At 38.8% G+C, this 15,454-nt stretch overlaps 1 protein-coding gene across 12 annotated transcripts in view; it reads right to left on the reverse strand.

Annotated features, from left to right (window-relative positions):
- The window catches only part of ZSWIM8 (zinc finger SWIM-type containing 8), a 103,742-nt gene that overhangs the window by 66,196 nt on the left and 22,092 nt on the right, over positions 1-15,454 (reverse strand). For all 12 annotated transcript variants that reach the window (XR_012650098.1, XR_012650097.1, XR_012650099.1 and 9 more), the window contains exons 2-6: positions 12,795-12,948; positions 11,528-11,622; positions 5,570-5,742; positions 3,706-3,813; positions 746-827 (exon numbers count right to left, since the gene is read on the reverse strand). Coding sequence is in view for 5 of the 12 variants with exons in the window: in XM_075025735.1 (XP_074881836.1) it covers positions 746-827; positions 3,706-3,813; positions 5,570-5,742; positions 11,528-11,622; positions 12,795-12,948 (612 nt within the window). In the remaining 7 variants the exon portion in view is untranslated. The remainder of the gene's footprint in view (positions 1-745; positions 828-3,705; positions 3,814-5,569; positions 5,743-11,527; positions 11,623-12,794; positions 12,949-15,454) is intronic.

The raw sequence follows: 15,454 nt of genomic DNA on the forward strand, positions 1-15,454 counted from the left end.
TTACATCTGGAATATTGTATCCAATTTTGGGTCCCCCAGTCCAGGAACGATACTGAGAAACCAGAGAGGATATAGTGGAGGGGTATCAGGATAGTTGGGAGCACAGAGCACATGATCTATGAGGCGAGATTGAGGAAGATGGGCTAATTTAATCTAAAAAGGAGAGGGTGAGGCGTGATCATTAACAGCCTACAACTACTTGGCATCACAAACACAATGCAAACGAACCCTTCTTGGCATTAGAAGACTATAAAAACGGGTATTCATATGGGACATCAGGAAAAAATTCTTGACCAAAAGGGTAATGCAGCACTAAAACAGGAATACTCTGTAATGTCTCTGGCAACCAAGACTTGGCTAAGCTAGCCCAAGCCACAGCTAACCCAATCTAGTGTTGCAAACAGTCCTGTTTCAAGTAGGAGTTTGGAGAGGTCTCCTCCAATCAAAATTTCCAGGAGTCTATCATAAATACTGACTTAAAAAGATAAATCTTTTGTTAGAAAGGTGCCTTGTTTGACATTCCCTTCCTCTGCATACACTGAGTCGTCCATTACACCAACAATTGCCTGTTTCTGTGCCATATATACGTGCATGTGCCTCTAAGAAGCACTTAACCCTTTCCCTTGACCTCCAACTGCAATCCCAGCTACGTGATAACAGACCAGTTTAGAAACTCAAAGCAATGGAAATATATCCACTTCCTAGGTGTGGCACAGATTACTGAAATAAAATATATCAAGGTTACCTGGGGCTCCACACACTGTGTTGATGGCAGTAGACTGAGAAGATAACAGCTCATCCAGCAAGCGCTGAGCTGTTGGAAGAATCTGAAAACATGAAGCAAACTTTCAATATACACAGTATTTCTTATCCTGATATACGCAGCCAAAGATTTGCCTGGATTTTCATGACTGAAGCACTCTCATAATTTCAGAAGTATCGAATACACACCATCATGTTTTGGGAAAGGACGATAGAGGGTGCTAAAGATTATACAATAGCAAACCAGCTGTTACACTTTCTCCTCTCCTTTCTCAAAGCAAAGGCATATGCAAGACTTACTTCCTACATCACATCTTAAGAAGTAAACAAAAACATCATAGGTTATTAGTTCCCTTCTCATTTCTTGAGTAGCAGCAGCCCACAGAGAGTGATACTGCAGCTAATTTTGAGAGATATGGAAGTGACTGTAGTCAAGGTCACCGTTTTTCTGCACTTTGAATGTTCTTTATTTCTTGTTCCCAAATCATTTATCTAAAACCCAAGCTAATGGGAACAGAGGAGCAAACTATAAATTACATCTATACATAACTTTTCGGGCAGACTTTAGCTTATTTACCATCCTGTTAGCAAAGGGACAATCTATATATTAACTCAGACACAAGAGTAAGCTAAGGCAAGGTCAGCACTAAAGTAATCATAGCTTCTGGACAGTTCAGAGCATAAGCAGAGAAAGCTCACACCTGATTGCAAAATCCTAAGTAGATATACCCTTAATGTCCTCTTTTTGAAAGAAAAATGCACAGTAGAAAGCATTTTTTCCCAAACTAAGTCTGGGTTGAAACCACAGATCCATTTAGCCTTTAGCATGCACACTTACAACAGGTTAGGCATATAGTTAGGATCTAAATGACTTGCAACAGAATGTCTGATATCCCCCCACCTCTCTCCACACAACAGCTGAGGTTAAAGATCACACTTACTGTAAAGCAAGGTACATTCAGTACATCTATATTTACAAATAACACAGGTCCATCTCAAACAGATGGAAGAAAAACAATGCTTCAGAAGGATGTTTTGCTTTTCAGTCACCTGAAGAAACAAACTCAGCATTAAGCTATTCTTGTACCTTCTTCCACTACTACATATTTTAAGTCACCACAAAGCAGAAAAGTCACAGGTCTAGGCAATGTCACACCTTAAGGTTGAAGTATCAGGGACCTGCAGTGACTCTCCTTCAGGCATTTTTGCCAAGATATTCATATTTAATTGGAATAGGAGTACTGGCTTCATGAAGGGAAATAGCTCTTGGGAGAAGAACTGGGTAATAAATTCCAGCTGCTCAGAATCACTGACATTTTCATAGATATGGAAAACACTTTCTACAGAGATTTTGCAAAACATCTCCTCATCTAGCTGCATTTCTACAGACCACCATCCCTTTACACTTGAAAGTAATTAAGCATTATATATTGCTGTACCATAATGTCATTCACAAGCTGGAAATAATTATAAAATAAAATCATGTATACAGCCTACTCTAATTCTACATCATGTAGTCAAAATATGGGGTCCCAAGGTATCAGAGTATCTCTATCCACTCAGAAACCTTGAAGACCGGGAATGAGACTGTTGGAAGAGTTTGGGGGCATGCCTTTCTTTTTTCAAGGGAATTACACAACACAGGTTAAGATGCATCTGCCAATAAAGCCCAAACTTTTCTGTTGGGCAGCATCCAATCAGATTATCTTGCAAGATAGTAATATTTAAATTAAATAATCTAGATGTTCCTGGCTACACAGCTGGTACACATGACCAAAGCAGAAATAAACCCTGCAAAAAGGAGCAGGCACAGAATATTTGAAAGCAAGCAACTCGCGTGCCATTCAGGAAAAAACTACCACCGCTGCTAGCCTTTCAAAACCCTCCTATTATTAAGCACCAGACTATGTGACATAAAGCTCAAAGTCCTTAAGGAGAGAAGAAAAGCTTTGTCTGTTACATAATGCAGCAAGAAGCACACACTATTGGTGCTGAACTCTCTGCAACAAAAACCCCAGTATTTTTATATCACTTCCATATTATACGATTCCTTGATTTCCGCTCATAAAAAGATTAGTAATTCTGTAGGAAATTTAGAGGATGTTTTAGCAGTAGAATACCTTAGTGTCCCATGCATAGCACCATAATATGAATTTTAGGCACATGCTGACAGTAATCTAACTCCTACTTAATACATTATGCACACACTACTGAAATGTGACAGATATCCATGCAGGTCAGTTTTTCTCAACTCCTTTGGTTGAACCAGCATAAAAAAATTGCTAAGCCCTTATTTTTTTAAAGCAAACATTTCACAATCACTTAGGTATTTTCTGCAAGCATTTTAGGCAGATGATATAAATGACCTGGCCTTGAACAACATAGATATTTAAGGAGTAAGAGAGCAGATTTTGCCTTTGACTAATTAAATGTCATGTCTACTACTTTCCATAACCCAAATGGTTCTTATGAATCACCAAGAAGCTATACTGGGGACAGTCAAAATGTCACCAGTTGGGTGCATTAGAAAGTGCCCACCTAAGGCATATACAACACATCCCCTGGGTAGTCTTCTCCACTTAACTAACCACACACACAAGAAAGAAGCAACCTGATTTGTTCTGACCCAAGTTTTTCACCACCATGCATTTATTTTATTGTGTTTGATCTTCCACAAGCTAAGCGCATAGTCACACTAATATGAATAGCCACCACTCTTCTTTCCCCTTTTAAGACACTTCTAATCTTTTACTTGGCAATAGACAATTGTCAAATAATAGAATGGCAAACCTGAAAAGTGCAAGAACTGAAAGCCTTCCCAGCAACTCACAACTGAATAGCATATGTGGTTATCTTGCAACATAAGACATCATATAAATTGACCCAAAATAAAGATAACTGAATTTAACAAAAAGTCAGTCCCTATCAATTGTCCCCATTTACCTGTTGTGGAAGTTCACTGATTAGGTACTGAGCAAATTTTTGCAATTGGTCTCTTTGTAGCCGAGACAAGGACTCAGAAACAGGTGCTCGTAAGCATACCGCAGATGCCTGAAGAAAGAAAAGGAGATATGAACTGCCATTAACAGGTCAGACTTAATGAAGCTGTGTCCACTGAATGAATGAAGTGTCATGAACAGTAGCTATGCTGATGCATATCATGCTTGGTCTTGATAGACAATTTTTCTTCTGTAATTACGTGGTGTGTTGCAGACAAGATGCAAATAAGTTGTCTATGCTTTATAAAAAACTGTTTTTAAGAGTTTCTTTTCAAGGAAACTGCTTTAACAGCTGTGCTTAAGGTCTGTTGTTGCTAGCAATTGCACAAATATTGGCAGGGATTTCACAAACAAACCTCTAAAATAGGACATTATTCTTTAAGCTTCTGGCAAACCAACCAGTTCGGGGGGGGGGGGGGGGGGTGGGGTGTTTCACAGAATCACAACCACCTCATTTATCTCATTAGAAGATTGAATAAAATCTTAAAATCAGTCTCTTCCCATATCTTAGAACAACTTAGATGTTAAAAAAAACCACACCACTAGTTTCTTAACCTTTTTCACTCTACAGAACAAAAAAATGCCCAAATGGCACCTACCTAAAATTTAACAGGCAAGAGCAGTTTGATAGTAAAGATGTTTCTGATATTGATCTGCCTACATAGAGCAATATACCTTGGCTTGCAACTTGCTAGTGTCAGCAGTTGGTACATACAAACATGAAAATCCTTTCACTATCATTTTTCAGGTAGAAGAAAGGATTGGAGGGAAAAGAATGATTTTTATCTTACACAAGGTTTAAACTTTGAGTGTAAATAATAGAAATGAAAATTTGTTTCCTATCCTCACTCTCCATACTCACCTTTTAAAACTGGAACTAATAATTCAAAGCTGAACCCATTTTTTTGCCAACTCTCCAGTCTTAAAGTACAGACAGTATTATGATGATTTCACAAGAGTATCAATTTAAGCCTATCACAATTTTCCATTGTGAAATATTAACAAGCTTCAGCAGGTTATTAGCACTTATTTAAGAATCTGGAGTTGATCATAAGCATGTAGCTATAAAATGTTCTGTGACAGCAGAAAATCTTCTGTTCCTTTCAATCATCCAAGCTTAATCCTTCCTTAAGATGTATTTCTCAGCTTCCCAAAGACTGAGGAAATTAATCTGTATGCAAGACTGAACCCTCAACTTGTGTATTTCATGTTGATTCTATGCATTTTCACCTGGAGTTCATTGGGATAAGAAACACCTACTTTTCACTCTATATAAGGCCTCACAGAATACAAGCAGTCAAATAAAAACATAAACTTAAATGACTGGTTGAAATCTACAAGTCAAAATGACAGTTACCTGCCTCAGTATGTGTTGAACATAAAGGCCAACAGTGATCAAAATTACTTTCCTTCTGCATTCTGATCAAACAACCTAAAGAAGAGCTTTCAAATAATCCCATATTTACAAAGACCTTTAATAAAAGACTAACTATTGGTGACCTTTCACTCCTTGCAGAACTGAAGGACGAACGAGCAATTCTAGCATTTAAATGAGAAACAGGAAGGGGCCAAAAAGGACTCTGTATCTACCCGTAGCAATTTGCACATTATCAAAGGACATTCTGCAGTTTAGAGCCTCAGACAATTCACTCTGCAGACTGCAACTGTGAGCACACATTTGCAGAGTCTGTAACCAAAAGGAGTGCCAAGAAAAATTTCCCTAAAGAGAGTGCGTGTTGCATGAAACTAATGGGGAGAGACTCAGAGAAGATGCCTAGGGAAGAGCAGAACTGTATTTAAAGGCCTACATTGTGTATCCGGAAGAGGCAGAGCGCCACGACGTGAGCACACCACTTGGCCCCAGCTCCACAGGTACAGCTACATGATGTGATCCTGCATCGGTCAAACATCACCGCCACGTTGTACGCACCTTTGGGTGGCACCATCTGTGGTGGTACCACAGTGGCACTTAGATGGAAACCTGTTAAAATTCAAAGTCCAAAGTTACTCTTCTGGTGCTTGGGAGACAGATTCAGCTAGCACAGAAATTTAGGTATGTGCCATTTAAACAGTGAAACAACATCTCTAGCAACAACATCCGTATGGGGATGGACATGAATTTAGAGTCTCCAGCACTTGTTTCTTCCTAATCAGCTATGGCAGAATATTAGCAGAGAGGCATAACATGTTATAAAAGGTTCAAAAATATCAGCTTTTAATACATTAATTTATTTATATACTTACTTCTATTAATATTTAACAAACAAAGCAGAACTGGAAAAAGCCACCACTGAAAAGTGTGGTTTATCTGATCACAGGGTCAAAGCTAGACTACGCATATTTTAGGCATGGTTTCTATGTTAATTAACTCTAGCAATGGTGCAGAACAGGCAGGTGACTTCTTCAGAATTATTTCCAAGTCAGTCAACTTTCATAATTTTACAGTGAACTAAAGAAGGCAGCACTTACATATGAATACTTTCACTTTGTGGCTTCAGAAGCTACCCATTTCTCATAAATTATCTATCTCCTTTCAATTTCGTGAATATCCCATTTTTATAAACCATGTACTCGGAAAACAAAAACCCCCTCTTGCTCAGACTAAAATCAGTGGAAATGGGAAATTCCAACAATAACACTTGAGCAAATCCAGCCCCATTAATCTGTGATCAAACAAATAAATTATTAATCTCATCTTACGCAGGATGACAAAGAACTTTAATGAGGCTTGGCTTCATGTAAACTCATGTACAATGCATACCAGTTGTACTCATAATGCAGCTTCCTCTACAGATAATGGTTATCCAGAGGCATACATATTACAAGCAGGAAAAGGCCATCAGGAACATGAATCTTCTACTTGTCTTGAAGGTCCCTATCTCCAGTTAATCAATCTCTACAGCAATGAGTATAAGCCTCAGAACCTTTCTGCTAGTCTCAAATTCAGTTTTAATGAAGCATAGAAAGCACCATGGGTATCAAAGCCATAACCAAAATTCAGTCCAACAATCTACCTCAAGTGAAAAAATATGGCTTGGGACAGGTGATTAAAATAGTTTCTCCATCATCAGCACAGGGAAGTACATTATAAATCCACACTACTAAGTTTTTATTACGATATTGTGAGATTATAATAATGATGGTGTTCAGGAGTGCACGTGACCTACTAAATCCCATTTAAAACAATGTGCACTATTTCTTCCTCAAAATATAATCTCTGTGCCCATACAAACTTGCTCTTACCTTGCTTAACCTTTCTATTTCTCACGTTCACCAGAATTCAAAATCCTCTTCCTGATGTGGGTGATTATTTTGATTAGTACACATAATGCCACCCAAATTCTTCAGCCATTTCAGCAATTGGAACAGAATCAAAACAAAACAAGGCATTCACGCAAAATTACAGCACTGCTTATTACTAGCTACAGTTCTAATTTACGTTGCACACTTGGATAATACAACCCAAACAGTTCAGCTAGTCCTTCTGTTATACTAGAAGCATCTCAGACTAATGCCAAAATGCCCTAATTTTCACAAAAGCAAATTAAGCATTTCACAAATCAGAATTGCAGCAATTCTGTTTCACTGAGAAAAAGAAGTATTCGAAAGGTGGTAGAGAAGAATGGATCACAGCTTTACACTCTTATCAAGCTCCTACCATGAAATTTTTATTTGTATATGAAGACAGCTGACTGATTAAATGCAAAGAGGGAAGAACAGTTATAAAAAGAGACAAGGAAAATTTAAGGGCTTCAGCATGACATATCACCAGCTTCAAGTCAAACTGTATCTTGATGAACACATCTGCCACTGACACCGCTACTTCAAGCAGCTCTGCCGAATTCTTCTGCACCACCAGTCTTGCTGTGCTGAACAACTGGTTTTGGGATGGCACAGGAAACCACAGGAAAAAATTAATGGTTACCTTTACCAGGAAAAATACCACAATTCAGTTCACTGCACAGCTTACAAAAGTCTGAGCCTTCAGGAACTGAAAAGGTGACTATGAGGGGGACTATTCTGGAGTGCTTTAGCCCAACACTACTGTTTAAAGAAGTGTACTTGTTTACAGTCAAAGTGCAACTTTTGTCTTCTGCAGACCACAGCTCTTACCCTCCTACTTAAAAGTGAAGACAAGAATCACATCTACTGCACACCTGAGTGACCTGGCCACCTCATGGAGACCACAAATATGTTCTTCCCTCCCACCCATCCCCTGCTCCCACTACCCAGTAATGGTTTATCTACTCCATGCACAACAATACATTACATTACAAAAACATGTCTGCATGTACCAGGAGCATTCATTCTGCAACTGCATGTAGCCCACTAGAAAAAACTAAGATCTATACCCTATTCTTGGCAAGCTCCACTCCCAGCAGACCTCAAGAATGAGCTGCAGGCCAGAGGAATTGCTCTGTCAGGAATCTCACCCCCCTGGCTACCATTTTTCTTAAATGCACTGTGGGCACAGAGCAAGCTTAGTGCTTCTGTGAAAGCACTTTGGCTTTCTAAACAGAAAGTGCATCTTATACTTATGAGCACCAGATTTACTACTCATGCACAGAACAAATACGTCAAGCAGCCAGCACCAATGCTTCAGAGGATGTATCAGGTACATGCACTGTACAACATACTCGACATGCGCAAAGAGCACCAGGAGTGATCTACTGCACCCATGAAGCAGGTTTTATCACACAGTGAAGAAGGGGTAGCAGCACACTGTCCTCTCTGACACTCAGTTAAGGCACATGGTTTCATCAAATGTAAAAGCTAGAAATAATCAACTGCTGCCTAGACTAGGTCCTACAGAATAGAGATGGCTTCTTTTTCAGTCCATAACCTATCCTTCTCACTGCTTTACGCCAGAAACTTAATCTTGTAGGAAAAGTATCCAAAAGAAATGTATGGTTCCCACTGGTTCAAATCCAGTTTTTAGAATTTTAGGATAGCTACATCAATGTCGTTTGCATTTAGTATTTATTTTATCATGAAACTCATTTATTGTGAAATTTCAGGTCTGTTTATTGATTTTTCTGAGATCCTCCTAGTCCTTGTGATTTCAGGTGGAAATGCACAAATTTGAAATACCCCAAGCTACTCAGTAAGCAACTGGAATGAAAAGATTTAAGTGACCTATGAGTTAACAACACCCTGCTAAGAATACTTCTTCCAATACAGGTTCCAAGCTTTCTTCATTGATATTTGGTAGTTCTGATGCCCCTGTAACAATGACAGCAAGCACACCTCTGCACAGAATTTAAGAACTTTTTATCTGGGTTTCCCAGGACTAATAGAAATGGGAAAACAAGAGCTGAACAAAAGCTTTTAGACAGGAAGTAAAAGCAAGGCAATTTTGGACATTTGTTTCTTTTAAACCAAGACAGGAGAATCTCTAAAAAGTGGAGACTTAGAAACACTATTCAAGGAGATGCAAAGTTAGAATCCAGACTGAACCTGCTCCTGCCTTCCTCATTTGTTAAAAAGAAATTAGGACTATGATAGAAAAGAAGTCCCTGAGATCAGCAACTACAACACACCTATCTGAGAACAGCAATAACGTCTTCAGCACAAGGAGATGGGTATATGACTGCTACAAAGGGAATGTGCAGGAGAAGGTTTACAAAAGCCAATTCTTTGTGTATACACAGTCAAACACTGTAAAAAAGTGGGGTTTTGGAATGTGGTGAAGAGGTGCTATTGTTCAGAAATTATGGATATGGATTTGCATGTGGACAAGATGACTAAGATTACTCACTGATGTTTAAAAAAAATTATACTGCAAAGGGAAATGGGACAAAAAGAGCACAAAGCACTTTTCAAGCTTTGTCCTATTGATCACAATATCACAATGCACTGCCCAATCCCCCCCCTAAATCAAATCCCCTCTCAAGGGCCACTTCATTCTCTGTGTTTCTTTCCCCTTTGTCAGTATATGCAACCACACACCTTAAAGTCATTCAGAGTAAATGACTGAAATTATATCCACCCCACCTGTACTGCCCAGCTTCTGGGCTGCTACTCATGGAAAAAAAAATAATAAAATCTCTCCATTAGATGAAGTTTCTTTACTAAGGAGGAAACAACATCACTGTTTAAACAAAGTTACTTCTTTCCCTTGCACACACATAATCCTTTGCCAAGAAGCCCAGTTGCTGTATGTGTACTTAGAAGTCCCTGCCCTATATCATTCACTGCCTCCTTTTTCCCTACTCCTCTCCTCCTCCCCCAAGCACAGTTTTTGCACTAATATTCCTAGCCTTTGTTCATTTACATTGCTTTACACCTCCTCACCTTTTTAATTTATTACTGAAACAAGTTTCGACCACAGTCTTAGCACTGTATATTAAATATTCTGCTCTTTTCCATTGTAAAAGTCCCAGGAATTACTGAATTTCAGCCAGTTGCATTTTAACTCATTTTGTCTCTCTTAAATATTTGCCTTCCTGAAGTTCAGCAGATGCCTTAGAGGCCTCTCACAGCATTTCAGTCCTGACATCAGGAGCTTATGAATGCACTCAAAAGTCAGTTTAATCCTATTTAGCTCAATTTCGTTCATGTTCCAAAACTACTATCTGGTCTCACTGAAAACTCAATATACCTTATATATGAGGAAGTATTTCACTTCCATTCCCAAGAATTCCTGCTACTGTTATTACAGTAGACAACGGACAAGGTAAAATTCTTTCAGATGCTTTACCCTATATTCAAATAACAGTTCATTAGTCTCTTGCAATTTGCCTATCTCAATTACTATCTCCTCCTCTTTTTGTTACCCCCAAACTTTTACAGTACGAGTCCCTTTTATTCCCTTTTTGAGGGTCCTTTACCTAAATTTATTCATTCCATTGATCACAGAGAGTTAAGTATTACTGGTACTAGCAACTAAACAGGCCCATAGAAGTCTCTATCCCTCACCACAGGAGAACACAGGAACTTTCCTCCTTAACATTATACACCTTTTTTTATCATCATTTTTCTTATTACAACCAGGCTCAGTTCCCACATGCCAATTAATATTCTAATTCTAAAGTTGAGACTTGCAGAAAAAACACCACATCTGCATTGGATTGATATGGCCCGCCTTGACATACTAGTGTCTTTATTTCACATAATGCCTCCCTGTCTAACAGTTGTCACTGGAAAAGCCAGCTCAACGTTGCTCTTTACTTCAAAGGATTTAATGAAAAAGCCAGAGTCCAATTCTTTAAGATAAGATTAGTTTCTATAACCATAAAATAGAAAAAGAACAAGATAAGTGAGGAGAAGCAATAAAACCCACTGTCCAGCAACAGGGATTTCCTTCTGCAAAAATATTACATGACTAACTGTGTTACTAATACAACTCTTTTGCTACAAGAATAATTAAACCTTGCAAACTTCCTCTCTGCCATACACACACTTTAGGCAAGGCATTCATTTGATCAGACCACTAGAAAACCAAGTTCTCTTTATCAACAAGGAATTTAAGCATTATGGAGACAAAGGCATTCTATACAGTTTTTTCCAAAACACTTGAGACAGATTAAGGATCTAATTTTCAGAAAATTTCTGGCTTTTCACTCAGTTTCACAGCTAACCTGATTGAAGCTGAAATAAACATAGTATTTACCTCAAGACATTATAAAGAATACATGTGGCAGGGAGTTTAGCCTAGGATGCCAGAAAAGTTCATTTTGAGACATGGTCATACCACTGCTGTCCCATTGCAGATATGGTTTGGGGAATCTGAAATATCTAGAGATGTGCAGCTGCAATGTTCTTACCTATCTGGAGAGGGTCTTTGACAGCCCTCACCCGGAACAGCTGCTCCCCTCGCTGGAACTCATCTGCACTGCCATTTGCCAAACATGAGTACAATCTGCAAGAGATGCACATAACATGTCAAGATCAGTCCGGTTTTGAGAAACTTCACAGTATTATTCTCTTGCATTCTTTGTTCACATGGCTTTTTAAAAATCCTTACTATCTTCATCTTTAAGATGAAGTCCAGCTCTTTTCTGCCGCTTTTCCATTACAATTCAACCATTACAAAAATCATTAGTCTCTTCCTAACTGGGTTTGTGTATAGCCACTGGTATTTCTAGGAATTTCAACCTAAGACTCTGAAATACAAATTCATTCATAGCCTAAAATTAAGCTTCAATATTAGCATGCCACAGTAAAAACTCTTTGCACTTCTAGATGAGTTACATGCATGCTCACATGAGGTTTTTTTACATCTGTGCTCGTCAGAATAATGAACATGTACAACAACCAACTGCTCTATTCCCCCACAGGTGATCTTATGAATTACATCAGCACTTCTGACATTACCTCCCGCATCTGATACCAGAACATTAGACAAAAGCATCTAACCACTTTCAGGATGATTCTGTCTAAAAGAGTGTAATATCACTACTTTGCAACAAAATTCTGAATGCATAGTTACATGGGTAGGCCTCCTATAGTATAAAAGCTTCAGCAAAAATACTTTGGTAAAAGATCTAAAAGCACAGGTTTTGACTATATACTTACACAATTTATGTAGAAACATAAGCAATATAGTCATCTCTCTGACTGTATCTGCTCTAATCACTGATGTACTCAGCAAATTCTGATTCCCCTACTTAACACCAACAAGAGGCTTGCACAGCATACTGAACTAGACCTCCCTAGCAATTTCTGAGCCCAGTTAAAGCTCTGACTCAAGCAACAGATTCAAACTGGAAAGAATACTGCATAAGACTAACATAAGGACAAAACTCTATGAACTAATTACTGTCAGGGAAATTAAAGGATGCATTTATTTTGCTATCATTTACACACAAAACCTGCACGTGTACATGCTTTGCCTGGGACATACGCAGTGCAGCTCACCCCAAAATAAAATCCCGTATCGTAGTATATCCCACAGTAATCCATCCACATATCACAAAATGCACGAGAACAGCAGAAGCAGCAAACATACAGGACATCAAATGGACAACAATTCTCCACTAGTGAACAGAACTTTTCCTTAAGCATCAATGAAACAGAAATAGTATTAATTACCTGATATCTTCCTCATTTTCTGGGAAACTCCAGAAGGCGATTCGAAGCTGCAGTTGCTCAGGCACTGGAGGATAAACTTTCTCCACCACCTCGAATGGAATGTGAAATGCAACCTGTTTTGCAGACAGTTCCACCAATGGGATCACCAGCCCATCTAGCAAGACAAGACATAAAATGCAATTAGCCATTCAGAGAACAAAACTCACAAGAGGCTGAAGAGTTCAGAGCAGAGAGCTCTTCCACTTCCTCTCTTATCTCACCAAGTTCAAGGACCAATTTGGATAGACAGTAAAAGGCAGCACAGAAATTTTCTGAAGAATTGCCTGCCAACCTTACTACTTGTTTTCAGCCCCCTAGGGCATGGGTACACTTTCCTAAAAAAACAGTCCTTTGTCAGGGGAGCTACATTAGCCTAACAGACATCAGTGGTTCGAACTTTGTCTCCAGACAAAACTGAAGCCATTTAGCAAGACTTAAGGTAACCAAATATTTTTCACACATTTCTGTTACAATATGGCAGCAACATCCCATGAATGCCAGGTAGTTACACAGAGAATAACTGTTACAGTGTATATGCACAAGACAGCAACGGAAAAGTTATCCAGGAACCTTAGTATTGACCTTTTTGGTAACATTCAGTATTCAGCTATTTACAAGATTTTAATTTCGATTAGTATTTATTGTTTTATTCCCCTCACTACCACCTTTTGTACAATACCTGTCTTTATTTTTCAAGTTCTTTACAGAAGCAACTGGGAATTCCCATGTTTGTACAGGGCTCACTACACTAAGCCCATGAGGATCTTAACTGAAGGCACCAAGAGCTTTATACAAACACATTTAACCACCACCTTTCTACCAAACCAACTCCACTTTTTATCTTTTTAAGCGCAGATGAAGATTTCTTATCATCAGGCTATGGGAGCCTTATGTTTCTGCTTCACTCTAAGCTAGATTACACTCTATACAAAATGCCAGACTTGTCTTATCTGCAAGCACCTCACTGCTTTACTGAGATCACTTCCTGATCCATCACTACAGCAGTCTTGGTTCCTCCATCTTCCAAACCCTGTTGCCAAGAGCTTAATTAAGTTACTTTCAGATATTTGATGTTATGTCTCCTCATCTCCCTAATCAGCTTCTAAAAACACCACTGGAAGCCAGAATGTAAACCAATCTTACCCTCAGCTTTCCCTCCCCACCAGCCTCCAGGCAACATATCAAAGGAAAACTTAAGCCCTGATGTCAGTAAGCACTTTCTCACCCTTTGCCTAGAGATGCCCTCCAGTCAGAACAGTTGGGAAACAGATAGGAAAGGAGAGGGCTTTGAAAGTGCATGCATGCAGCAAAGCAGCCAACATCTCCCCCAGTACTGAGCAGACCTGTCAAATGGAAGGATTACATAAATATGGAAAGAAAATACAGTTTTCAAACATCCACATTTATGAATTTTTGATTGCAGTGAAATTAGATTCATTAGGCAGCATTCCTTACTCCCAGACAGAGTTAGTCTTTTACTGTCAGGATTGTATCTCCATCCCAGTAACTTTTACTCTACGTTATAGACAGAGCCTCTGTTTTACAGTGCTATAATCCCATCCACAAATGTGAGAGCAGCAAATTGTAAAATGAACAGTGATGGAAAAATGGAGTGTCCCTTTCTCTACAGCTAGCAGATAAACAAGATTTTGGCAGAAAAGTCATCTCATTTCCACTTTTGACAACCGGAACAGGTGTAAGGCTTTCATTAAGTCACTAAAAAAAAATTACTGTTTTTTATTAGTCACAAAAAAAAATAAAATACTGTTTTTAATTAGTGCAACATAGTCAAGTTAAATATCATTGCTGCTACTCCAACAGTAGTAGTAGATACCACCAAAGGTCTAAACTGAGGCACTTTAATACTTGAAATTACACTGAGCAATGAAAGGAGAAGTATTCCTTGTGGTTTTAACTGCACTGTTTGTATAGAGGCACTTTATCCAAGTCTTTCATTATACAATACTAGAAAAGAGATAACACCTAAACAACCTCCGCAAGGTACAAGACTCAAAAAAGACTTCAGTACCGGGTGAAACACCTGCACATTCTTCAAAGAGCTGCAAGCCTGCAGCCTGGGTGGTGTTCCTTTTTACAAGGATTTGTGCTGGGTACAAAGGTCAAATTAGAAATGATAAAGACAGACTGAGTTGACAAAAAAGCAGCAAAGGCAAATACATTCTGCTTATTATTCTATCAGTACACCTTACTCTTAAAAATATTTTACTTTACTGTTGCAATGGACTATGACACACTACAATCAGTTACTAGTCTCAGTGGTACTAGTAGAGCAGTATTGGTACTAGGAGCAGCAGTATGATCACTGCAATTACCCTCAAATCTCTCCATTACATAGTGTGGCTGTTCCCTTCCAAGCTAAACTAAACTAACTCAAGAAAAATACTTTGACAAGTGTTACTGAAGTTACCTCTCCTGAGAAAGCATTTCTTCCAAGTGGGAAGACAACATGAGCCCTCCTCATCTGCTCCAGTGCAAGTCAGCCAGCTTGATTTTAGTAGTTTTACACAGCGAACTAAGGTAACAGGCTGACTTTGCATTGAACTCATTAACTGATTCATCAGCTGTATTGTGTTAGTAGTAATCAGCAGAAGACAGGTGGC

The sequence above is a fragment of the Buteo buteo genome, chromosome 4 (genome assembly GCF_964188355.1).
Source record: "Buteo buteo chromosome 4, bButBut1.hap1.1, whole genome shotgun sequence".
NCBI lineage: Eukaryota > Metazoa > Chordata > Aves > Accipitriformes > Accipitridae > Buteo > Buteo buteo.